This window comes from Leptonychotes weddellii, chromosome 10 (assembly GCF_054177405.1).
Source record: "Leptonychotes weddellii isolate Sample4059 chromosome 10, ASM5417740v2, whole genome shotgun sequence".
Classification (NCBI taxonomy): Eukaryota; Metazoa; Chordata; class Mammalia; order Carnivora; family Phocidae; genus Leptonychotes; species Leptonychotes weddellii.
The window spans coordinates 40616411-40638177 of NC_138378.1; the positions used below are offsets into that span (position 1 = coordinate 40616411).

A 21767-nucleotide genomic window follows, 5' to 3' on the forward strand; every position below is an offset into this window, starting at 1 on the left:
GTCATCATGTCTCCGCTGGCTTGTGACATCGTCTTTTCTTGATTTTCATGACCTTGACAGTCTTAAGAACAGGACATTTACCTCAGTGTCCCTCAATTGGAGTTTGTCTGATTCTTTTTTTTTTTCTCATGATTAGACTCTGATTATTGAGTTTTTGGAGAGAACACCACAGAGGCAAAGTATCCTTCTTGCCACAGTATAATAGGGGTGACAAGCACATGACCTCTCATTGGTGATATTAAACTATGGTGACTTGGTTAGTGGTGTCGGCCATATCTAGTGGAAATGAGTCACCAAGTCCAGCCCACGCTGGGGGCGGGGGAGGGAAGAATTATACTCCACTTCTGGGTCAGAGGGCTGAAGGAAACTTACTTATTTCACCTATTATTTTTCAGATGGGATCTACGTAAACACCCAAAGAAATGTTCCAGATGCTGTGCCGGCTGTCCTGAGATCCCACTGGGCTTCACAGGCGCTGGGGTAACATGGGGATTTCCCTGATAACTGCTTCCCACCTTTTGGCCCTTTTGTGGAATTGCCAGTATTTTCCAAAGTTGTTGCACCGTCTCACATCCCCACCAGCAGTGTGAGGGGTTTTCTCCATATCCTCACCAACACCAGTATGACCTTTTTCTTTTTTTTTTTAAAGATTTTATTTATTTGAGAGACAGAGAGTGCGAGTGAGAGAGCCCAAGCCGGGGGCAGCAGAGGGAGAGGGAGAAGCAGACTTCCCACTGAGCAGGGAGTCTGATGCGGGGCTCGATCCCAGCACTCTGGGATCATGACCCAAGCTGAAGGCAGATGCTTAACTGACTGAGCCACCTAGGGCCCCTGTTTTTTTTTTTTTTTGACCTTTCTGATTCTAGCCATCACATGGGAATGAGGATACCCTGTGATTCTGATTTGCATTTCCCTGATGACTAATGATGTCAAGCATCTTTTCACGTGTTTATTAGTCATTTGTATATTTTCTTTGGAGCAACATCGATTCAGATCCTTTGCTCATTTTTAAACTGGGTTACTTGTCCTTTTGAGTTATAAAAATTCTTTATATACTCTGGATACAAGTCTCTTTTTAGGTTTATGATTTGCAAGTATTTCTCCCATTGTTTTTGCTTTCCTGATGGTGTCCTTTGCAGCAAAAAAGTTTTAATTTTGGTGAAGTCCAATATATCTTGTTTTTCTCTGTTAAGGGCTTTTGGTGTCATAACAAAGAAACCATTGCCTAATGCAAGGTCACAAAGATTTACACCTATGTTTTCTTCTAAGAGTTTTATAGTTTAGCTCTTACATTTAGGTCTTGATCCATTTTGAGTTAATTTTGTATACAGTGTGAACTTCATTCATTTGCAGGTGGCTATCCAGTGGTCCCACCACCCTTTGTGGAAAAGATCATTTTCTTCCCACTGAATGATTTGATGCCTTTGTCAAAAATTAAGTGACCATATATGTGAGGATTTATTTCTGGATTATCTAGATTATATATAAATCGATATTTCATTGATCTTTATGTCTATTCCAGTCCCACACTGTCTCAATTACTACAGTTTTTAAGTAAGTTTCAAAATTGGGAAGTGTGAGTACTCCAACTCTGGTGTTCTTTTTCAAGACTGTTTTAGCTATTCTAGTTTCCTTGGATTTCCATATGAATTTTAGGATCACCTTGTCAATTTCCACAAAGAAACCAACTTGAATTTTGATGGGCACTGCATTCATCACTTTGCTTTTTGATAGCACTTCAAATGAATATGCTAGTTTATGTTTACGCCACAAAATTTCACCTCAATAGCAATGCGGTCCCAAGTTTTCCCATCAAACAATTAGAAAGCTTAAAAAGACACGTTTATTTAGGGTATCACATATGAACACAGGGTTTTAGTTTGTTTGATGACTTTATTTCCAACAGTTGTTACTGCTTATTAGTCATAAAAATCATCAAAATCATCGGTGGATGTGTTGTGGTTTCTAGGACGTAATGCAGCTTCAATTTCTGAGTTACTGTCATCAGACTCACACCAGAAGGCTGGAAGAGAAAACCAGGCAGCTATTTAACATCTCTCCATCTGAACAGCTGGGCTTCATCAGCCGGACAGGTTAATCAGAGCACTGGCCTGCAAAAGGCCTACCAGGGACACCGAGGGATGAACCTGACAGATGCATCTGGAATGTGTGTCAGTACTGCACAAATTCACACATTTCAGTGTTTTTTATGGAAAACACTGCAGAATATTTCCTTCCCTTTTTGTTGTGCCCAGCTCCTTACTGTAGGATGGGGCTTTAAGGCCAGGATTACCACGGAAGGGTCAGCTGGGGGTTTCATCAGGCCTGGGCCCGCCTCAGCTCAGCCGCTCTGGCACTTCGATCCCCTCTGGTCTCCACAAGAGCAGAGGGGAAAAGAGAAGGCACGGGGGAAGAAGAGCAGTGAGGTGTGTGCTGAGACCAGGCCGTGAGTGCACACGGTTACTTGGGAGGTGATCCTGGGAACAATGGGAGGGGCTGGAAGAGCAATGCAGAAGAGAGGAAGCCAAGAGAGGGTGTGTTCACGAGGGGGCGGGCAGTGGACAAGGTGGCTCAGTCCTGTAGGGCACCCTCTGAGAGACTCAGAACTCTCCTCAAACTGTCCCAACAAAAAGTAAGGAGGTGGGGTTATTCACTGACCAACTTCCATTTCTCATTGGTTGAGGGTTATTCTCAAGCAGGGCATCTACTCCCTGTCCCTGGGGGCTGGGCCTGCTCCCGTGGCCAGAAAAAGCCCTGAGACAGATGTGCAGAGCTGCCTGTCCCCGCTGAAGGCCACAGGAGCGCCCGAGATGCCCTGTGATCGCCAAGGCGGCCGGACGGGATGTGGGGGGACACAGTCTGCTACACTGACCATCTCCATGACCACCAATATCTCCTTGGCACTCACTGCCTGCCATTCTGTGATGACTTCTTATATCCAGCCCATTTCATCCTTGTACCAACCTGGGAATGCCTCCATCTACTGAGCAAACAGGCGGAGACTGGCCCCAATCACAGCATTAGTGGATGTTCAAGCTACCAGTCCCACCCAGGTTGTCAGACTCACACCCATGCTCTCGATCACAGCCCACTAGGGAGGGGGTCTAGGCTGACAGAAGTAGAACGAGCCCAAGCTCTGCAGGGGACATGCCACAGTGTTGGCATGCAAGGTGGAGGAAATTCTCCCTGTGAGCTGGGGCTTCAAAGCTGAATAGGAGCTCACGGTGCTAAGGAAAAGGGAAGGAACAGCATGAGCAAAGGCACAGAGGTGCAAGTGTGGTGTCCAGGCACACCTCATTTTCCTGTGCTTCGCAGAGATTGTGTTTTTTACAACTGGAAGATCTGTGGCAACCCTACATCAGGCAAGTCTATTGGCACCATTTTTCCAACAGTAATTGCTCACCTTGTGTCTCTGTGTCACATTTTGGTAATTTCCTCATTATTCCAAGCTTTTCTGTTGTTATTATATTTCATACAGTGACCTGTGATCAGTGATTATGACTCATTGAAAGCTCAGATGACGGTTAGCATCTTTTAGCAATAAAGTGTTTAATAATTTTTAAATTAATGCATTTTAAATTAATTAATGTTAATTAACATTTTTTTTTTATACATAATGCTGCTGTACACTTAAGGGACTACAGTATAGTGTAAACACAACTTTTATAGGCACTGGGAGAACAAAACTTTTATTTGGCTTTATTGCAGTGGTCTGGAACCGAATCTGCAATATCTCTGAGGTATGCCTATATTTGGAAAAAGCTGCTTGTGACTCAACCCGAAGAGGACAAGACCTTGGAAGGAACTGAGCTGGAAAGAAGGGAAAGGCCAGACCACAAAGGGAGAAAGTTATAGACCCTATCCTGCACCTAGTGGGGGGCATTAGCAATTTTTCACCAGGATGGTAAGAAGGTTCAATGAAGTTTTAGATGCTGGTGGCCAGGTGGAGGGCAATCAGGACTTGGGGAGGGGCTGGATGTGAGGAAACCAGTCAAGGAGCCCTGTCCTGTCATGAGCAGTGGGTACTTGTGGGGCATTAGCTGTGAGGTCGGGGACAGAGGCAAAAAACATTTCATAGGTAGAATATACCACTGTTGGCAATCAGTTGGATGTGGAGGCCAGGATACCCTGCAAATTCATACTTGCAAATTAGAATGCTAAGCCACATGGCCTGAGGCACCCCTGTGTGTTGTCAGGTCCCAGCCCTGTCACTGAAGAATGGTGCCTCGAGCAGCCCTCCAATCCCCTCAGAGACCACACCACCCCGGGGGGAGCTGCAGGGGCCCCCTGTGATCATAGGCACCATCACAGCCCTTACATGAGGGTGCAGAAAACAAATAAAAGGTCCTCAACAACTCTCCGTTAAAACACAAAATGAATTCTCTTACCTTTAAACTCTAAATTGGTAGTTAATTTCTTTTCATTTTCATGCCTGAAAAACAAAGAAATAGCCTAAGTCCTGAAAAAATGTGACGAACAGAGTGATATTTTTACAATGAGCACATCAGCAAAGAAGCATATGCGGTACACTGAAGGGCCAGGCATTTTATGCGTGTTCCCCAAGTCTTTTCTTTCTTTTAAAGATTTTATTTATTCATTTGAGACAGAGAGATACAGAGAGAGAGAGAGAGAGACAGAGCACGAGCAGGGGGAGCGGCAGAAGGAGACGGAGAAGCAGACTCCCTGCTGAGCTGGGAGCCCGACGTGGGGACGTGGGGCTGGGATCAGGACCTGAGCCGAAGGCAGACACTTAACCATCTGAGCCACCCAGGCGTCCCCCCCGCCCCCGTACTCCCCAAGTCTTAAGAGCAAGAAGAAAATGTAGGGACTGCAGCGGCCGGAGGTATTTGCTGATGCTTTGGTGGGTGGGTCCCTATTGTGACAGCATCACAGGGTTCCTGAGTGTGTTCCCTGCTGGCTCTGCAGAGACTGGGTCAGACTGCTCCCTGTGGGTGCCGCCCGCAGTGCTGGACAACAAGCACATGGTCAGTGAGGCAGAGCACTGACCTCCCGTCAACAACCCTCTCAAAAACACAAACGGGCAAAGCTTTGGCACTTTGAGACAAGCTGCAAGTAAAATACTTGAAGTAGAGAATCCAGGAGGGAACACAAGGAGAAGCTGGTGAGGAAGTTAAGACTCATCTCTGTCAAGCCAGTGATGGCAATCCTTAACAGCTTAACAAGGGAGTTCAGAATAAACTCTCAGCATGCTTAAATAAATATACTAAGGCATGGTGGAGAAAAACACAAGTATCCTGGACACCGATGTGTAGGCTTCTGGGTATCCCATGCACAAAATGCTAGCATCTACGGCATCTAATACCTAGCAACGTGCTCCTGCCAAGGTATTTGCTGGCATTCACATTTACAGATTATTTCATTAAAACAGATTCCATCCAGCCTTTTAGATGAGTAGAATGAAGAACAGACAGACCCCAATGTGCACAGTTCCTGCTCTGGCCAGGATCCTGGTCCTCTTGACATAGGAAACCCTGTGAACTCATCTTCTCCCTCCCCATGGCTAACGTATGGCTTAAAAACCTGCTGTTTGCCATATCTGCCGTAATTTATGGGTTTGGTTTTTTTTTTTTTCTTGTAAAACAAGTTCCACTCAGGTATCATTTTTCTAGGCTCAATATCTGTCAATGCTTCCTTTAAACTTGGCGCCTGTTTCATGCTCTGCCACGACCACCTAGCAGCCTGCGGCTATTTCCCCACGCAGAGGGGGCAGCCCCACGGCCACTGGAGAGAGCCTGGCGCTGACTGACCAGCAGTCCTGGAGGCGGCAGGGAAGGTGGCCGCCACCCACATGGGTCCATCCGACATGAAGTCCTAGCCGCCCCCCCACGAACACACACTAAATGCAACTACTGGGTTGTCTGTCTACTGTTTACCTATTTCCCATTTCATGAGGACACTGGTCCAGATGCCAGGGGCAGAGGCGGATTGTGACAATGCTGGTGGGGTACAGAGAGCAGTAATTTTCCAGCTGTAGTCCAAGTAATGAGAGCTGCAGGGGGAATGGGCAAAAGCGCCAAGGGCTGGGAGAACTGGGAGCACAGGGTGGGTGATGGGTGGCTGCAGGATCCCTGAGAAGGCAGGGCACCTCCTGGATTCTGCACTGAAAGCTGGAGCGGACCTCACAGGCCGGGATGGAGGAGGAGGATGTGGTGGGATGTGGTAGCCGGTGAGCACAGGCCAGATCCCGACGGCCCCGGCCACTTCTCTGAGCTCCAGAAACATGGCCAGTGCTCATGTGCTAGCTTAGCTCTACTTGGCTGCCTCCAAAGTGCCTTGTGGTCAACATGCCCATCCACGACCAAATTCACAATCTCTCCAGTGTGGTTCCCTTCCCCTGCCAGGCCAGGCCCCTCCTGTATCAGCCAACGGCACCTGGACCCTCTGCTCCCTCCCCAACCCTTTCCACTCCTGTGCCCTCCTGCACCCAATCAGCCCCTAGGTCCCGCCAATGTACCTCCCAGTACTTCCTGAAGTCCTTGCTCTTCCCTCTGCACTGCCGCTACCAGCCAACTACACCAGCATCTCTTGCCTGGAATTTGTAACAGCCCCTAGCTGGTGATGCCACAAACACCATGTCCCCTATGCTCCATTTTCCACTCGGAAGCAAGAGTGAAATTGTCGAAACACAAACCTGATCACTCCACTTCCTCGCTAAAGCCCCTTGATGCCTTCCCATTGTTTCTTGGCAAAAAAAACTAAATCCTGAATAGCACCTCCAAGGCTGATCCCCAGACTTGGCTGGGTCCTTCTGCTACAGCCTCCCCATCCCTCCCCTCCCCCACCGCCACCACTGAGTCCTCATCCCAGTTGCCATTTCACATGCATCTGTGTAACTAACACATGTGTGATCACTCCCCCTCTAGAGTGTGAGCTCCGTGAGCGACCATACCTGTTTCGGCTCACCTGGGTGACCCAGTGCTTTGCAAGGGTGCTCAGGGATTATGTACAGAATGAAAGAGGAACCTCACCAAGAGCAGGGCCCTGCTTAAAGATGCCTGACCAATATTTGCTGACACAGTATTTGATTTGCAGGTTTCTACTTATGGAACTTCAGAATCAGGTTGTTCACGTTTCTTACTGGAAATGTGCAAGAAATATGTTGCAGAACTAAACATGTGTAGTTCACCCACTGAGAAAGGTGGATTATGCTTCCAGGTGTTTCTTACTCCATCCCCACATCTTTGGGGCAATTATTTTTCCCTGTGGGAAACCCACCCCAAATTTGATTTGAATCACACACACAATTCTTCGGGTCAACAGTTCTTTCGAAGCTGCACCTAATGTGTAAAGCTCAGATGAGGCCAATGGGCATGGTGGGAGAACTTTCGCTGGAATACTGGACATAGCCAACTTGTTTAGCTACTACAGCAAATAAGAGAAAAAAAATTCTTCACTTCGGAAAGCGTAAGAAATGGAAGAGTTAGTCTTATAGGCCATGAGAGAGGGTCACCACAGTCCATCACACGTGCTTGGAATCTGACTGCTTCATCTTTCCCGAGAGCAGGCAAGGAACATTTCCATCTTATCAAGCCCAGGTTGGCAGAGGTTTGCTGTAAAGAGCCAGAGAGCAAATGGCTTGGGCATTGTGGGCCCTATCGTCTCAGTCACAACTGCTCGCTTCTGTGGTTGTGGCATGACAACAGCCATGGTCAATGTGTAAATTGGTAGACGAGGCTGTATTACAGTTCAACCTCACCGACAGGCACTACAATTTGAATTTCATAGGACTTTCATGCAACATTATTCTTCTTTGGATTTCCCCCAACCACTTAAAAATGTAAAAACCACTCTCAGCTTGCTGGCTGTACGGGATCACGCAGTGGCCAGGCCCGAACTTGGCCCTGGGGCCACAGTGCACCAAGCCTGTTGCATGGGTGATGTGTGCCATAGTTGCAGCCCACTGAAGGGCCTGCCTTTCCCCTGCACGGTCTTTCATGGGTAACTCTTAGAATCCAAAATAGCAGACTTGACTTTTTTCCCTAGAAGTTGACTTTAGACTTTACTTCTAAATTCTGCAGAATTTCCCAGTAGTTTGGCAATTTCTCCCCTTAGCTATACAGTGAACACCATGTACCCATGAAGGGCATGCTCAATTGTTTACCTGTTGCCATATTGGCTTTATCACATAGCTTCCCTCTGTCTGTCCATCACGTTGTCTTATTTTATAAGGCATTTCAGTAATTGTTTATAAATTTCCCTGCCATTGATAAACCAGATTAGGACAACTCTGTGCTCATCCTTGCTGAACTTAAGAAGTTAAGGTTGGCCAGGGTCTTACCAGGTTCTAGTCTAAGAGCAGCGCCTGACACCTACGTATGCAACCATGGCGACACGGAGTGTTAAAGAAATAGCTGAAATTATGTGTGTCAAATGTTCATTTTATAGAAGCAAAAGGCTAACATAGCTAGAAACAGTTACTTAGTCAACACAGTCAACATCAACACAGATAGATGATAAGACCTATTGTAAACATGAAGTTTTGCTTTGTGGAACCAACAAGTAGAGACAAAAATGAAACATGGAAAACCTATGAGTTTCTAGGAAATCTATTATGAAATTATAGCAGAGCGTTTATGGATTATCAATCCAGCACTTTCACTGTCTGGGTGGTGGGGCCCAGAGAGGCTGAGTGAGGGATGTGTCCCAAGACTCACAGAACCGGCAGATGGAGGGGCAGAAGTGGGACAGAGCTCCTCCCAGCGCACTGACACTTCCCAAAGGCACACGTTGCAAACACCTGTCCCCACAGGAACCGGTGAGAAGTGGGCACACAGCAGGGTGGGGAGAACCTAGGTTGGGACAGCTGGTCCCTGTCCCAGTGCGGGACTGCTGATGGGAGAGTGTCAACTCTGGGGCCAGACAGCCTCTACTCCCCGTGCTCAACTCCACTCCCTGTGAGGCCCTGGGCAAGTTCCCTACTTCTCTGAGCATCCATTTTCTGCCTTCCTTGCAGTGTCCTGGTAAGCTTCGAGACAATCGTGCTCAACAGCCTGGGTACGGCAGGCCTCGGGGAGTGGCCCTGCCACAGGGTCGCAACTTTCCGGTGAACAAGGGCATGTGCTTGGTTTAGTGATGTGCAGTCACAGGGTCTAAGCGGAGGTGACAGGTCCTCTGGCACAGTGACCAAGGAAGGGGAAAGTCTGCGGACAGACTGAAAGGAAGCAGGCCTGAGATGAATGGAGTCTCCTCCTCGAGGAGCCTAATGGGGCAGGAGGCCTGGGGGAAGAGACTGCCTCTGGCGGGCCTGGCACATGCAGGTGGGCCGAGCATCTCATCTGCAATGGGTTGTTCATTCGTTGGCTCACTCACTCGTTCACTCTCTCATAAATCCCACACAGATGACACCACACATCAGCTCTGTGCTGTGGCCGCAGCAACAAACAGGACACATTTGATTCTGCCTGGGCCTCTCATGCTCCAGTGGGGAGACAGACACCATGATAAGAACTGTGACACAAGCCAAAGAAGGCAACTGCAGGGTGGGCTGAGAATTGATGGCAGCAGAATTAGGGGGCAACATCCAGGCCCCCAATATGTGCGAAGAGCCCACAAGCCCTTGTCAAATTCAGGGCCAGGAGCCAGACATCCTTTCCCCAACAGACAGGATGGCAGTCAGGCAAGGACTGCAGGAAGGCACTCTAAGTGTGTACACCCAGTGTGCTCCCTGGAAGCCAAATGCAGAGTGTGTGAGCAGAGCGCATGCAGTCAAAGTTGACTGCAAGAGTCTCCCTTGGGAAACGTGCATGTGCCCCCAGCCTTCCCTCTTCCACAAGCTCGTGCAGAGACCTTCGTGGAGTGCATGATTCCCTGCGTCTGGGTTATGTGATGCTGCCCAGAGGTGAGGGCATCTAAGGCAAATGCTTGAGTGAACGGTGGAGCTGTATACAGATGTTCATTCACTCAGCAAGTCCAATGGTTATTGAGCACTGGTGACCGAGAAAAGCCCCCCATGCCCCATTGAGGAGCTCACAGTGGGGGCAAGGTACCTGCAAATGGCTACCACCCCTATGCTACAGATGATGCTAGAAATAGCCATGGGGCCACAGAACGGGTGTATGACCAGATCCTCTTAGGAAGCTTTTAGAAGGTTAATAGTTAAGCCTTGACAGTCTAGTAGGCATTGGCCAGGTGAAAGAGTGGGGGCAGAAGCATTCTGGCAAAAGAGCAGGACTAGAAGCTGGGGCACATGACCCAGCAGGTTGTATGAAGGCATGACATGAGGCTGTCCAATGGGCACAGGGATATGGGGGAGCAGGCTGGGGGGCACTGCAGACAAAAGGACACGCAGTGCTTGAGTGGGGGTGTGGGCAATGGGAACCCTTGAGGGTTCAGCAGCAGACGTGCAACAGTCAGGCTAGGGTGTCAGACACTCAATTCTTGGCCCTGTGGGAGGAGGAATCTGGAAAACAGACCTGGGGGATGTCCTAATAGTAACACAATGACTCTCAACCTCATGGTCAATATCATTGTTTTAAAGGAAAAAAAGTGTCCACAGCCTGTTAGCAAACTACCTAAGTTATTGTGACTTCGAGGTCATGTTAGTGGAGTCCGGCAATGAGACTCTTAGGATCCTGCCAAGGGCAGGGTCTATGGTGTTGGGGACAATGAGGAGGGGCTCCTAGTAGGACGTGCCCTTCCAGTTCAAGGCTCTTAATCTAAGACTGAAAATAACTATCTAATGAGAAGATGTGGTCTCTAAACTCTGAATTCTAATTTTTAATGATTTGATTGCTAGCTAGAATCAGTATTAAAATGTCTCAAATAGCATCTTCAGCTAGAATTTTCCTCAGAAGAGACATATATTTCTGAAAAATAGAAGGCATAAAATAATTCAGAAAGGAAAAAAAAAACCCACGAGTATGCCAACAAATCTCTGTAAATACTAATTTTAAGTTTTAAGAGCAGACTGAAGGCCAACACAGTTTTAATTTGACAAAGTCTGAGCGCCCCCTGATGGTTAGCCAGGCACCCTGCAGCAAATGCCATTTTTTTTTAGCTGCCTGGGGTCAACTTGTTAACTCAGCTAGTCAAGTAAGTGACTGTTCTTCCATGCTCTGTGTAGAAAAAATAAAGTATGTGAGTTTGTGAGGAGAAACATGTAGGATATTTAGGCAGCTGCTTATCCAATAGCATTTAAGGAGAATGCAGATTTGTTTAGCCAGAGACGGAGAATGGGGGCTTTAATAGGAGAACCTAAAGGACTTCCAAGAAAACTGCATTTTTATTTCACTGGTACCAATTCCTTGTGATCTTTGTATTATCCCAAGGGAAAATGGCACAGTGACCAGGCAAGAAGAGAGATACCACGGTCCTCACCAGAGCATCAGCTGCAGCTTGGCGCCCTCCACTGGCCACGCCTGTGACTGCAGGGTGGACACAGAATGCCACCCACAGCGGCCCTGCCAGGGTGCCGTCCCTGGGTGACTTCTGCTACCTTTCCCCCAGACAATTATGCTGCAAGCACACATCCTTTTCTTTCCATAAAATGTTATCTTGATCCAGCCAGTAAACTGAAGTTACATGGCAGGTTGTTAAAATATACTTTCCGTTGAATAAATGGATCCGGGAGCATGAAAACCACTTCCTGGGGAAGGTAAAGCGAGACAATGTTTGCAGAGGAGAGGAAGCTCTGGCATGCACCCCTGAACAAAAGGGAACAAGTGGTCTTTACTTGGAGAACGGCTTCCTATTAGGACTCACTCCTTCGTACATTATGCCTTTCATCCCCACTCAACCACAAAATGATTTTGCTGAAGCAAATACAATGGTAGAAAAAGATTTACACTGAAAGAATCTTTAATAATAAACTGTTGCCGATCTGCCTACTTGCCCGTGATTTATAATACAATAAACATCGGATTCTATTACGGCTCATGCACTGAAGCTGCTGCTCTGAAAAACGGAATATGAAAGCACCCGGATCACACCACCATCACAATGAAATGAGCATGTATAAATGTGCTAAGAGTATCTCTTTGCATCTTTTATAGCTTGTGTGTATTAATCTGTAACGCTTATTAAGAAAGTCATTGCTATGCAAAGCAGCACCCAATCCCTTTCTCTGGCTTTTCAACAGAGTGCACTGTTTAGCCAATAGGACGGACCCTCTGGCCCTCATTCTGCATTCATCACAGGCAACATTTGCACAATGTATCTCTCAAAGGCGGCTGAAAAGAAGGCCTTAATACTCATGTAAACAACTGCAAACCAATTACTTAATGAATCAGGCCCACACATAATGAGGTGCAGACAAAGAGCTATAAATGCATTTTTGCACCCAAGCCGCTGCTTTAAAGTAAAATCCCTCAGCTGTAGTTTGGGCTTAACTAGCACATCATAATTATTGTCTCTAGGACATCAGAGGAAGCCCTTTTTTTTTTTTTTAAGGTCCAGCAGGGTCTTTTTTTTTTTTTTTTTTTGAGGTTGCTCATCAGCTCACTGACAAAATAGAGCATAGAAGAATTTTTAAAAGTGCTACAGCAGCACTGCACTGTTATGTTTATTCTGAAGTACTGGGTTTCGAGACCACTTGTAAAAGCAATAAAGCACGAGGAGTGACTGCAGTAAGTGGGATCCGTAAATGTAAGCCTCTAAGAAATTTCAGTGAATCCAGGCACAAACAGCAAACCCAGAGCCCTCCAAAGCCCAGGGTGCTACACTAACACCACCAAACCCAGCACAGGAACCACACCATGACAAACAGCACGCCAAACCCACACACTCAACGCCCAGGCCTTTTCATCACTGGATTATCATCAAGGGTCTAGAACCAAAGGTTCCTTGAAGACCTTTTTTTTTTTTTTCCTTCTTAAAGGGGGTGATGAGATGACTTGTAATTTATTTAGAAAATTAATTTCATGCAGGAACGATAGGTCCTTGACTCGGAATGAAGGGGGAAGACAGTGTGAATTTAGTGAAATACAGACACAAGCCTGAGGAAATGTTCTTGGGGCCCAGCTGCTTTCTAAATGTATTTTAAAACTGCCTCAAGCACGTATACCTACCTATAAAGACAAGGTAAAGAAGAATTGAGCTTTTTCGTGCCCCTAAGATATAATGGAAAAGAGCACTTCTAACTATCTTTAACAACTACAGGATGTGTTATTAAGCCAAATGATAAGAGGAAGCCCCGAAACTACCTGTAGAATTCACTACCTTTAAAGTATTAAATTTAAATTTAAAGTATTAAATTCACTACCCTTAGAAGACCCAGAACTTGAATTTACAGTATAATCCAAAAAACATAACCCTTTAGCACTCTTCCTGTCCCATGATTCATTTCCTCCCACTTCCTTCAAAAACATGGATGAAAACCCAGGTATTACAGATGCTAATTTCTGAGAACTATGTGAGTGATTTTCTAAAATTGAACTTGCCAGGTTTCTAAACAATCTAATTTTAGAAAATCAATCTCATTTTAAGATATTCCGAGTCCTAAAAATATTACAATGTTTTTCAAAATAAAAGTGAAAGCAGGATTTTTTTTTCTTGCATTTTAAAAATACTAGATTTCTAGATCAAATCACTTTGTCTTATGGGACACTATATGCGACATTAGAAATGTAGAGTTTCTGTTTTAAAATTTCATCAGGGTAAGAAGCTCATTCAAAAGTAATGCAATCATCTAAAGGGCATCGCTTTAATGAGAACTGTTATCACAAAAGGAAATTTGTGCGGTTTTAAGCAACATGCAGCCCGAAGCCAAAACGGGTAGGTATCTCCTCAGACAACTGCTTCTATTCCCATTGATAAATTCTTTTTGACCCAACACCACTGCACAGTCAGTATTTCATGTCGATGACAAATCCAGCACACAACTCACCAACTCGCTTATTGTTGCCTGGAAAACTTACAAGAAGGGCTACAGTTTCCACAGATGTGAAAGGATAAATTTTGTTCTTTCTGGTCAATAAGCAGGGAAGTCGCAGGAAAGGAAAGGGTAACCCAGCCCAAAGGCTTGGTGAAAAAGAGGAATACGAAAACAAATCCCCAGCAGTTGCCAGTATGTATGTCAGCCACCTCAGGAAGAAGAAACAGGCCACTTTATTTCTTTTAAGGCCCGATGTTTTCTCTCTGCCCTTTTCCGACACCCTCCATTGTGTGGTCTCTAAGCAGCCCTACCGCGAGCAGCTGTAGACGCTAATTTGTGGTTCACTGAGGTGTCAATTGAGTCTTAAACCAACGAAACAACAGCTGCAAAACAATGCTTGGCTCTGGTGCAAATATTTTCAAAGGTAGACTGAAGTTTCAACTGTTATTTCAGATCAACAGAAACCCAAACCGTAACCTTCCCTCGAGTCACACAACAAAATAATACGCAGCCAGAGTTTCATTCATTACGGAGTGACATTTCTCATCTTGTCGCCGCTGTCCAGAAAGGCTTTCACGACTTTACCTTGACAAAGGACTTCCTTCGCTCGATGAAAAACTAGCCTCCGAAGCGATTTTGTTAGCTGTCTTTGTCTTGAATGTCCCGCTGCCAATGTTCAGACCTGTGAGAAGCACAAACGTGGAGTGTGAGTGCTGGCCGCCACGCAGCGAAGAAATGCACTGAATGGCGCAGCGGCCGCACGACAACTTTGGTGGAACAAACGTCGACGGGGGAAGACGCTGTTCAAGCCACAGAAGGCAAGGGAGCTTCTGAGGCAAGGGACAACATGTTGGCAGAAAGCTGAAAGGAAGTTTGTGTGTGTGTGTGTGTGTGTGTGTGGCGGGGTGTGTGTGTGTTCCTGAGACACACAGAAGCCACAAAAAGTAAAAATCACTCAAAGAGCTCTGTTTTAAATGACCAAGACACACGTGCACATGTATGGTCTCTCCCCTGGCACTAAGCACTAATAATCCACCTTGTTGTAACACATGGACACGGGCAGTGAGAGGTCACCAAAACGATGGGTGCTGGGAACCAGGTCTCAGAAGTCACTGACACCCCAGGGTGATAGTTACATCTCTGCCAAATCCTCTTTTTTCCATCTTGTGAAGGAGAATGAACCGCCATTGAAAGCTATCAAGGCCACTCTTTAACCAGCCTGACAAGGTTGATGGGGAAAGATGCACAATCCACCTCTTCCCTGGAGAGGGGGAACTAGACTGTCCCCACAGGGCAGGCCTGACCCCCACCTCCTGGGCGCCCTTGGATGTGTTGGCTACCAGTCTGATTCCGAACTGGTGGTCACTGGTGTCACAGATGGAGAGTGCACAGGCATCGCTCGGAAAGGCACTGGCCAAGTTTCTGACCTGTAGCCTGCTCACCTCACAGAACCTCCACAGTGAAGTGATGCTCTTAACAAGGTATCCACATTCACCCGAAGAGAGTCCCCACATGCTTAGCACGACAAGGTCTTTCAGACGTGAAAATGAAGGCACAAGGTTGAAGTGGCTTGTCTTAGTGACAGGTCCAGAGACACAGCCTAAGTCATCTGACACAAAAAGTAACTGAAATCTGCACTTCTTCCACAATTAGATGTAGGGGGGGCTCCCGAGTTCAGGATGCACACCCCTCCTGCTACCTGTAACAAGCCTGTGAGGTCTAACACGGGTGCATGGCTTCCATTTCCTTCTGCCCTCCCAGCCACTTCCTGCTTTTCTTTGGAGCTCAGAGAAGTCCCTGGGATTAGAGTGGGCGTGAACGTGAAAAAGTAATTGTAACCAACAGTAAAATAAATATTAGAAGTAGCATCTAACTACAGTGTCAGCCAGGACCATGAGAAGGGCTTCTGTGATCCCAGTGCTAGAAAATCTGGAATCTTGCAAAGCACACAGCGTCATTTTGAGGGTAGAGCGAGGAGACTGAATGAGGGTGCCTGACAATACAACCTATCACTTCACTTATGAATAGATAATTAATCAACAAATATATTAGTTATTACTATATTAACAGTACCAAGCCGTTCGATATACAGCCAAGGGACTATAACTTATGTCGAATTTACTAATCCTTTGGGCCTGTCCAATGAACTATCGCAAATATACTTACCACAAACAGACTTATGGAATCACCTTCCAAACGTGTGTGTCTGCTGATGGGCTCTACGGCTCTGAGAGAGGCCTCTCTCTCTTGGGACCCCATTTGTAAAATGAGGGGTTAGAGAAATACTTTCTAAGATCCCTCTGGACTCTAATTCTGTGACTCAAATGTGAAGAAGGCGATGAAAAGCCCAGTTGAGGGCTCACAAGTGCTGTATCTTTCCAAAGTGCTGAAGACCTCCACCGGGGCAGAGGCCCTGCTTTCTACAGCAACAGACTGCATGGTCTCATGTTTGTGGAGATGAGATCACCACCACCACCGCTCTCAGAACACTTTTCTCTAAGAGGCGCTATGCTGGGCATTTAACCTGCAGTGACTTACTGAATCCTCAAAACAACCAAAATAACTGAGCTTTGCAGCAACTGATTCTAGCACTAATATTATCTAGGAAACAGCTCTCCAAAGACAGACAGTGAAATCTGATACACCATAAGTACGTCCCTCAAAAAAAGGTCTCATGAGACAACTGGGAAATCTGGATATGGACTGGGAATTACGTGATTTTAAAAAAAAATCACTATTCCAGTAGGTGAAATTATGACATGGTGGTTTATGTAAAAATAAGAAAGTCATTAAAGCATACATCGGTGCATTTACTTTCACAAAGGGAGCTGAGGTGACTCACACTAAAAAAAAAGGTGTAATAAGAGAAAGACCACTGAAAACAATAAAAATACAGTAACAGAATGTATGAAAACAAAGAAAATTACAGTTCCAACAAAAATTCTAGGTTGAAGGAACTATATTTAAGCTTAAAATTCAGCTTTACTGCGATTTAGAGTATTTTCATTTAAAGAACCCCAAGTCCCCCAACATTCTGGGGAGAGAAGGTAGCCTCGCATGATGCTCCCATTGATGATTAAGGAACTGGGAGATGTAGAGAAGGGAAGGAATTTGGGGTGTTTCCAGTGGTACTTAGTGACAGGTTACTATCACGACATACCAGGTAGAATCCGAGGGTTCTGTTTGGGCCGTTGCCATGCTGGGGGCCAGCACATACCCAGGAGGGAAGACTTCCAAACTGTTGTTCATTAAGAACTGAAAAAGTACTGGTTTAGTCTGACCTGGTGACAGCTTGTTACAGAGCAATCCCCAGAAACCTTCAAAGGATGACCGCCCTTGCCTGAACACAGCACCGGCTGCCACCCGAAGTCCCCTGGACACTGGCTTTGAGTGCTGAATATGCCCTGCTTACCTGACAGTTGTAACACAGAAACATCCATCTTTTGGAATCTGTCTTCAGTGTGATTTATATTATCCTGAAGGGTAGACTGCTTCAGCAACTGGTAGGCTTTTGTTTCTACAGATTTAAAAAAAGACACAGATAACTGGATATCCACATGCAAAAGAATGAATTTGGACCCTTGCCTTACACCACACAAAAATCAATTCGAAATGGATTACAGACTTAAACACAAGACCTAAGACTATTAAATCCCTGGAAGAAAACATAGCAGAAAAGTTTCAGGACATTGGACTTGGCAATGATTTCTTGGATGATACTAGTAACCTAGTTGACAAAATTAAAAATAGACAAATAGGCCTCAAACAGACTTACAAACTGTTGCATGTCAAAGGAAAAAATGAACAGAGTGAAAAGGCAACCTACAGAATGGGAGAAAATGATTGAAATAACATATTTGACTAGCGGTTAATATCCAGAATATATAAGGAACTTCTACAACTTGACACCATCTCCACCACCACCACCTCCAACAAATGACCCAGTGAAAAGGTGGGGAAAGAACTTGAGCAGACCTTTCTCCAAAGAAGACATACAAATGCTCAATAAACACAAGAAAAGATGCTCAAAATCACTAATCATTAGGGAAATGGAAATGAAAATCACAATGAGATAATCACATCCGACCCTCAGCATGGCTACTACCAAAAGAACAGAAAATAACAAGAGTTGGAAAAGATGCAGAAAAGTTGGAACTGTGTGCACTACAGGTGGGAGTGTTAGAATGGTGCCGCCATTCTGGAAAACACTACAGAGGTTCCTCAACAAATTACATATAGAACTGCCACATGAGCCAGCAATCCTACTTCTGAATATATATCCAAAAGAATTGAAAGCAGGGTCTTGAAGAGATACTGGCACACCCATGTTCACTGCAGCATTATCCACAATAGCCAAGAAATAGAAGGAACCCAAATGTCCACCAACAGATGATAAAAAAAATGCAGCATAAACATAAAACTGAGTATTAAGCAGTCTTTAAAAAGAAGGAAATCCCGACAACATGCTACAACATAGATGAACCTTGAGGGCATGAGGCTAAGTGAAATAAGCAGTCACAAAAGAACAAATACTATATGATTCTGCTTATATGAAGTATTGAAAGTAGTCAAAATGAAAGAAACAAAGTGGAAAGGTGGTCACTAAGGTCAGGGGTGAAGGGGAAGGGGGAAATCAGTGTTTAGTGGGTATAGTAGTTCAGTTCTGCAAGATGACAAAGTTTCAGAGAGCTGCTGCACAACAATGTGAATGTATTGAACACTACTGAACTGTACACTTAACTTAAGATGGTAAATTTAATGTTATGTATTTTTTATCACAGTTAAAAAAAAAAGTAGAGTGACCAGACATCCCAATTTGTCCATGACGATGCAGGTTTAAGCCTGTTGTCCCAGTATAACTATGAATAGAATTCCCTTTTGTTACCAAATGTTTCCTTGTTTGGATAGTGACTTATCTGGTCACCCAGACCAAATGCAGTGTGGTGGCACAGTCTGGCTACTGACTAAAGAAAAAAAACTGTAAAAAACATTAAAACACTGACTGGATAGTTGATGATACTGATAAATTATTATCGTTTCAGTTGTGGAAAAAAGGCACAGAAATACAGAATATTCTTTTTTTTAAGATTTTATTTATTTGAGAGAGAGAGTGAGAGAGAGCATGAGAGAGCGGGGTGAGGGGGTGAGGGGCAGAGGGAGAAGCAGACTCCCCACTAACGAGGGAGCCCAATGTGGGGCTCACTCCTGGGACTCTGGGATCATGATGTGAGCCGAAGGCAGATGCTTAACCGACTGAGCCACCCAGGCGCCCCAATACAGAATATTCTACGACCCAGAGAGAAGTTTCTTAAATTCTTCCTATAATGTTAACACTTTCAAATGCATGCAAATTATTTTTTGAACGTCACTTTTTAGAAATTCTGAAAACAAACAAAAAACAATTTAGTTGAACCCAGGTTTCAAGACTCGAAGACAAGTTGTAGTTTATCTTCATGAAGTGGCCAAATCCCAGTCATTATTTTGAGTGGGGCTGTGGGTAAGGCTCCACATCCTAGTAAAATGGTTTCTCTCTTCTCTGGGCCTCACAGAAGCCACTAGAGGAACGAATCCAAGAGACAGCACTGATTGCTTTGGTTTCCCAGTCCCTCCAGGACACTCCTGGCTCTGGCGGGCAGCGAGGGCCGAGGAAAGGCTGGGTGAGGGCAGGAGGGCCAGGAAGACCAGCTGCCACAGGATGTGCGCAGACGCCTGCAGCTGAGAAAATCAAACCTAGGCTTATTGTAGGGATGGAGCAAAGCCAGGTGCCCCAGAGGGATCAGCAGGAGCACAGACCTGACACCCAGATCTACAGGCCAGGGGGCCCTGCGGGGCTTTTAATCAAGTCTGCCACAAGTTAATGCGGGAAGACTACTGGGAACAGCGGCAAATAAAAACTACATAAAGGACCGGAGTGACACAATCTTCCCTATCACCTCAAGTCTCCAGGATACCTGAATGAAACCAATAGCACAGACATAACAAAACAGGATCCACGGCTGTATCTTCAACGTGGCCACAAAAATAAAAGGATTCCTGCTGTCAGCACCAGGAGCTGCATTCCTGTGTTTGCTGGCTCCATTTAAGAACTTAACCATGAGCCCCTTATTACTGGATTAAAACTACCATTACACTGAAGAATATAAATTCTCTTGCCCTACTGAGAATCAATCAAGATAAAAATAAGTATTGAAAATGAGCATATTTTAGAATGCTAAATGATACATAATTAAAATATGTACAGATCAAGGACTCTTAACTCTGAAAATAATAAATTCTAAGGCAACATTTTTAAACACTGTTGGATTGTGAAATCAGTTTGGTGCATTGGAACCAGATTTGTGAAAAATTTAATACAGAAAACACCAGATGCAGTGCATGCAGAATGGGAAAGTACTGTTGTGTGTCCTGGGTGTATGTGTGTGTATGTGCGCGCACATGCATGCATGCTGGCCTGGGACGGAAAGCATTTTTTGCTGTAGATTAGTCTCATTGTCCTAGGGTGGCTCCAATAGGATGGCATCATAATACTCTCCAATTAATTCTAATGTCCATTATTACTTCAGACTTGTTGTAAGGTTATTTGGGGAGAGGGGAGATATTAACAAAATCAAAGACAGAGCCTCCGGATTCTAAGTAGGTAAAACATCATTGTAAAGGAGGGGGAAATGTACTTTTTTTTTTTTAAATGAATTCTTTTTATTGCAAACAAACATCTAAATTAATTTCTCCACCCACTTTCTTTAGAAAGAAAAAGAAATCAGCAGGCTAAGGAGATACCCATTCAAGAACTGACATGATTAAAAATTAAGATATAAATGGGTGACTCACAATGTCATTAGCTTACAAAGATGGTGGAGTGAACTACTACAAGCACACTAGTTATACAGTATTTTGTGGGAGAAGGGCATACAGACATAGCTAACTTCATATAGATCCCATTAGACAACTGGATTTACAACAAGTTTATAAAAACTTTCCAGCTTTTAAGATCTAAGTCCAGAGTGTAATGACCCTATGCTATTTCTGCATTCAATTACACTTAATTGGTCAAGGAAGAGATAGCGAAGACAGACATTTAACAACAACAAAACACAGAGGCTCCTGGCAGCTGGAGGCTGGGATTGGGGTTCCTCTCGTCTATTATCTTAAGGTAAATCATTTCACTCCAGTGGGCTGGCTTTCCTGCTTCTCAGAGACCAGAAAGACATGTGCCTTTTATTTTTAGGATAGGGTTTTTGTGAAAAATGGCAAGCTAGTAGTTGAAAGGTAATTTCAGATTTGGGGGGATTAAATGTTCCATCCAAATATTAAACAGTACTAATATTGTTACTGGTCTAAGTCTAGCAAGGGAGAAATGTGAAGTGAGTTCACTCTTAGCAGCAAGGGACCATTTTACTACTCTGGAAAGATCAGCCATTTCCATGTTCTACATACTTTCTATTCTGGTTTCCTTTCCTTCTTCTTTTTTTAAATTGAGGTATAATTGACATACAACATCATATTAGTTTCAAGTGTACCACATAATGATTCAGTATTTGTATGCACTGTAAAATGATCACCACAGTAAGTCTAGTTACCATCCATCATCTTAATAGTTACATTTTTTTTCCTGTGATAAGGACTTTTTTTTTTAAGATTTTATTTATTTATTTATTTGAGAGAGAGAATGAGAGAGAGAGAGAGCATGAGATGGGGGAGGGTCAGAGGGAGAAGCAGACTCCCCGCTGAGCAGGGAGCCCGATGCGGGACTTGATCCCGGGACTCCAGGATCATGACTTGAGCCGAAGGCAGTCGCTTAACCAACTGAGCCACCCAGGCGCCCTCCTGTGATAAGGACTTTTTTTTTTTTTAAAAGATGCAAATTTTTATTTCAAATGTCTTATAATTCTTCCCTGTATTTTTTTTTTTTAGTAAGTTGCCTTTTGTTTTCTTTTTT

The 21767-nt window shown here is 44.8% G+C and overlaps 1 protein-coding gene across 1 annotated transcript; it reads right to left on the minus strand.

The window, feature by feature from the left end:
• Positions 1-1820: 1820 nt before the first annotated feature.
• Positions 1821-21484, minus strand: LOC145723654 (centrosomal protein kizuna-like). Its single transcript, XM_081831994.1, has 4 exons — positions 17244-21484; positions 14417-14513; positions 4389-4432; positions 1821-2023 (listed from the first exon to the last, which is right to left on the minus strand). The coding sequence occupies exons 1-4, from the start codon at positions 17269-17271 to the stop codon at positions 1920-1922; spliced, it is 273 nt and encodes a 90-aa protein (XP_081688120.1). The 5' UTR covers positions 17272-21484; the 3' UTR covers positions 1821-1919.
• Between the last annotated feature and the right edge of the window lie 283 nt (positions 21485-21767).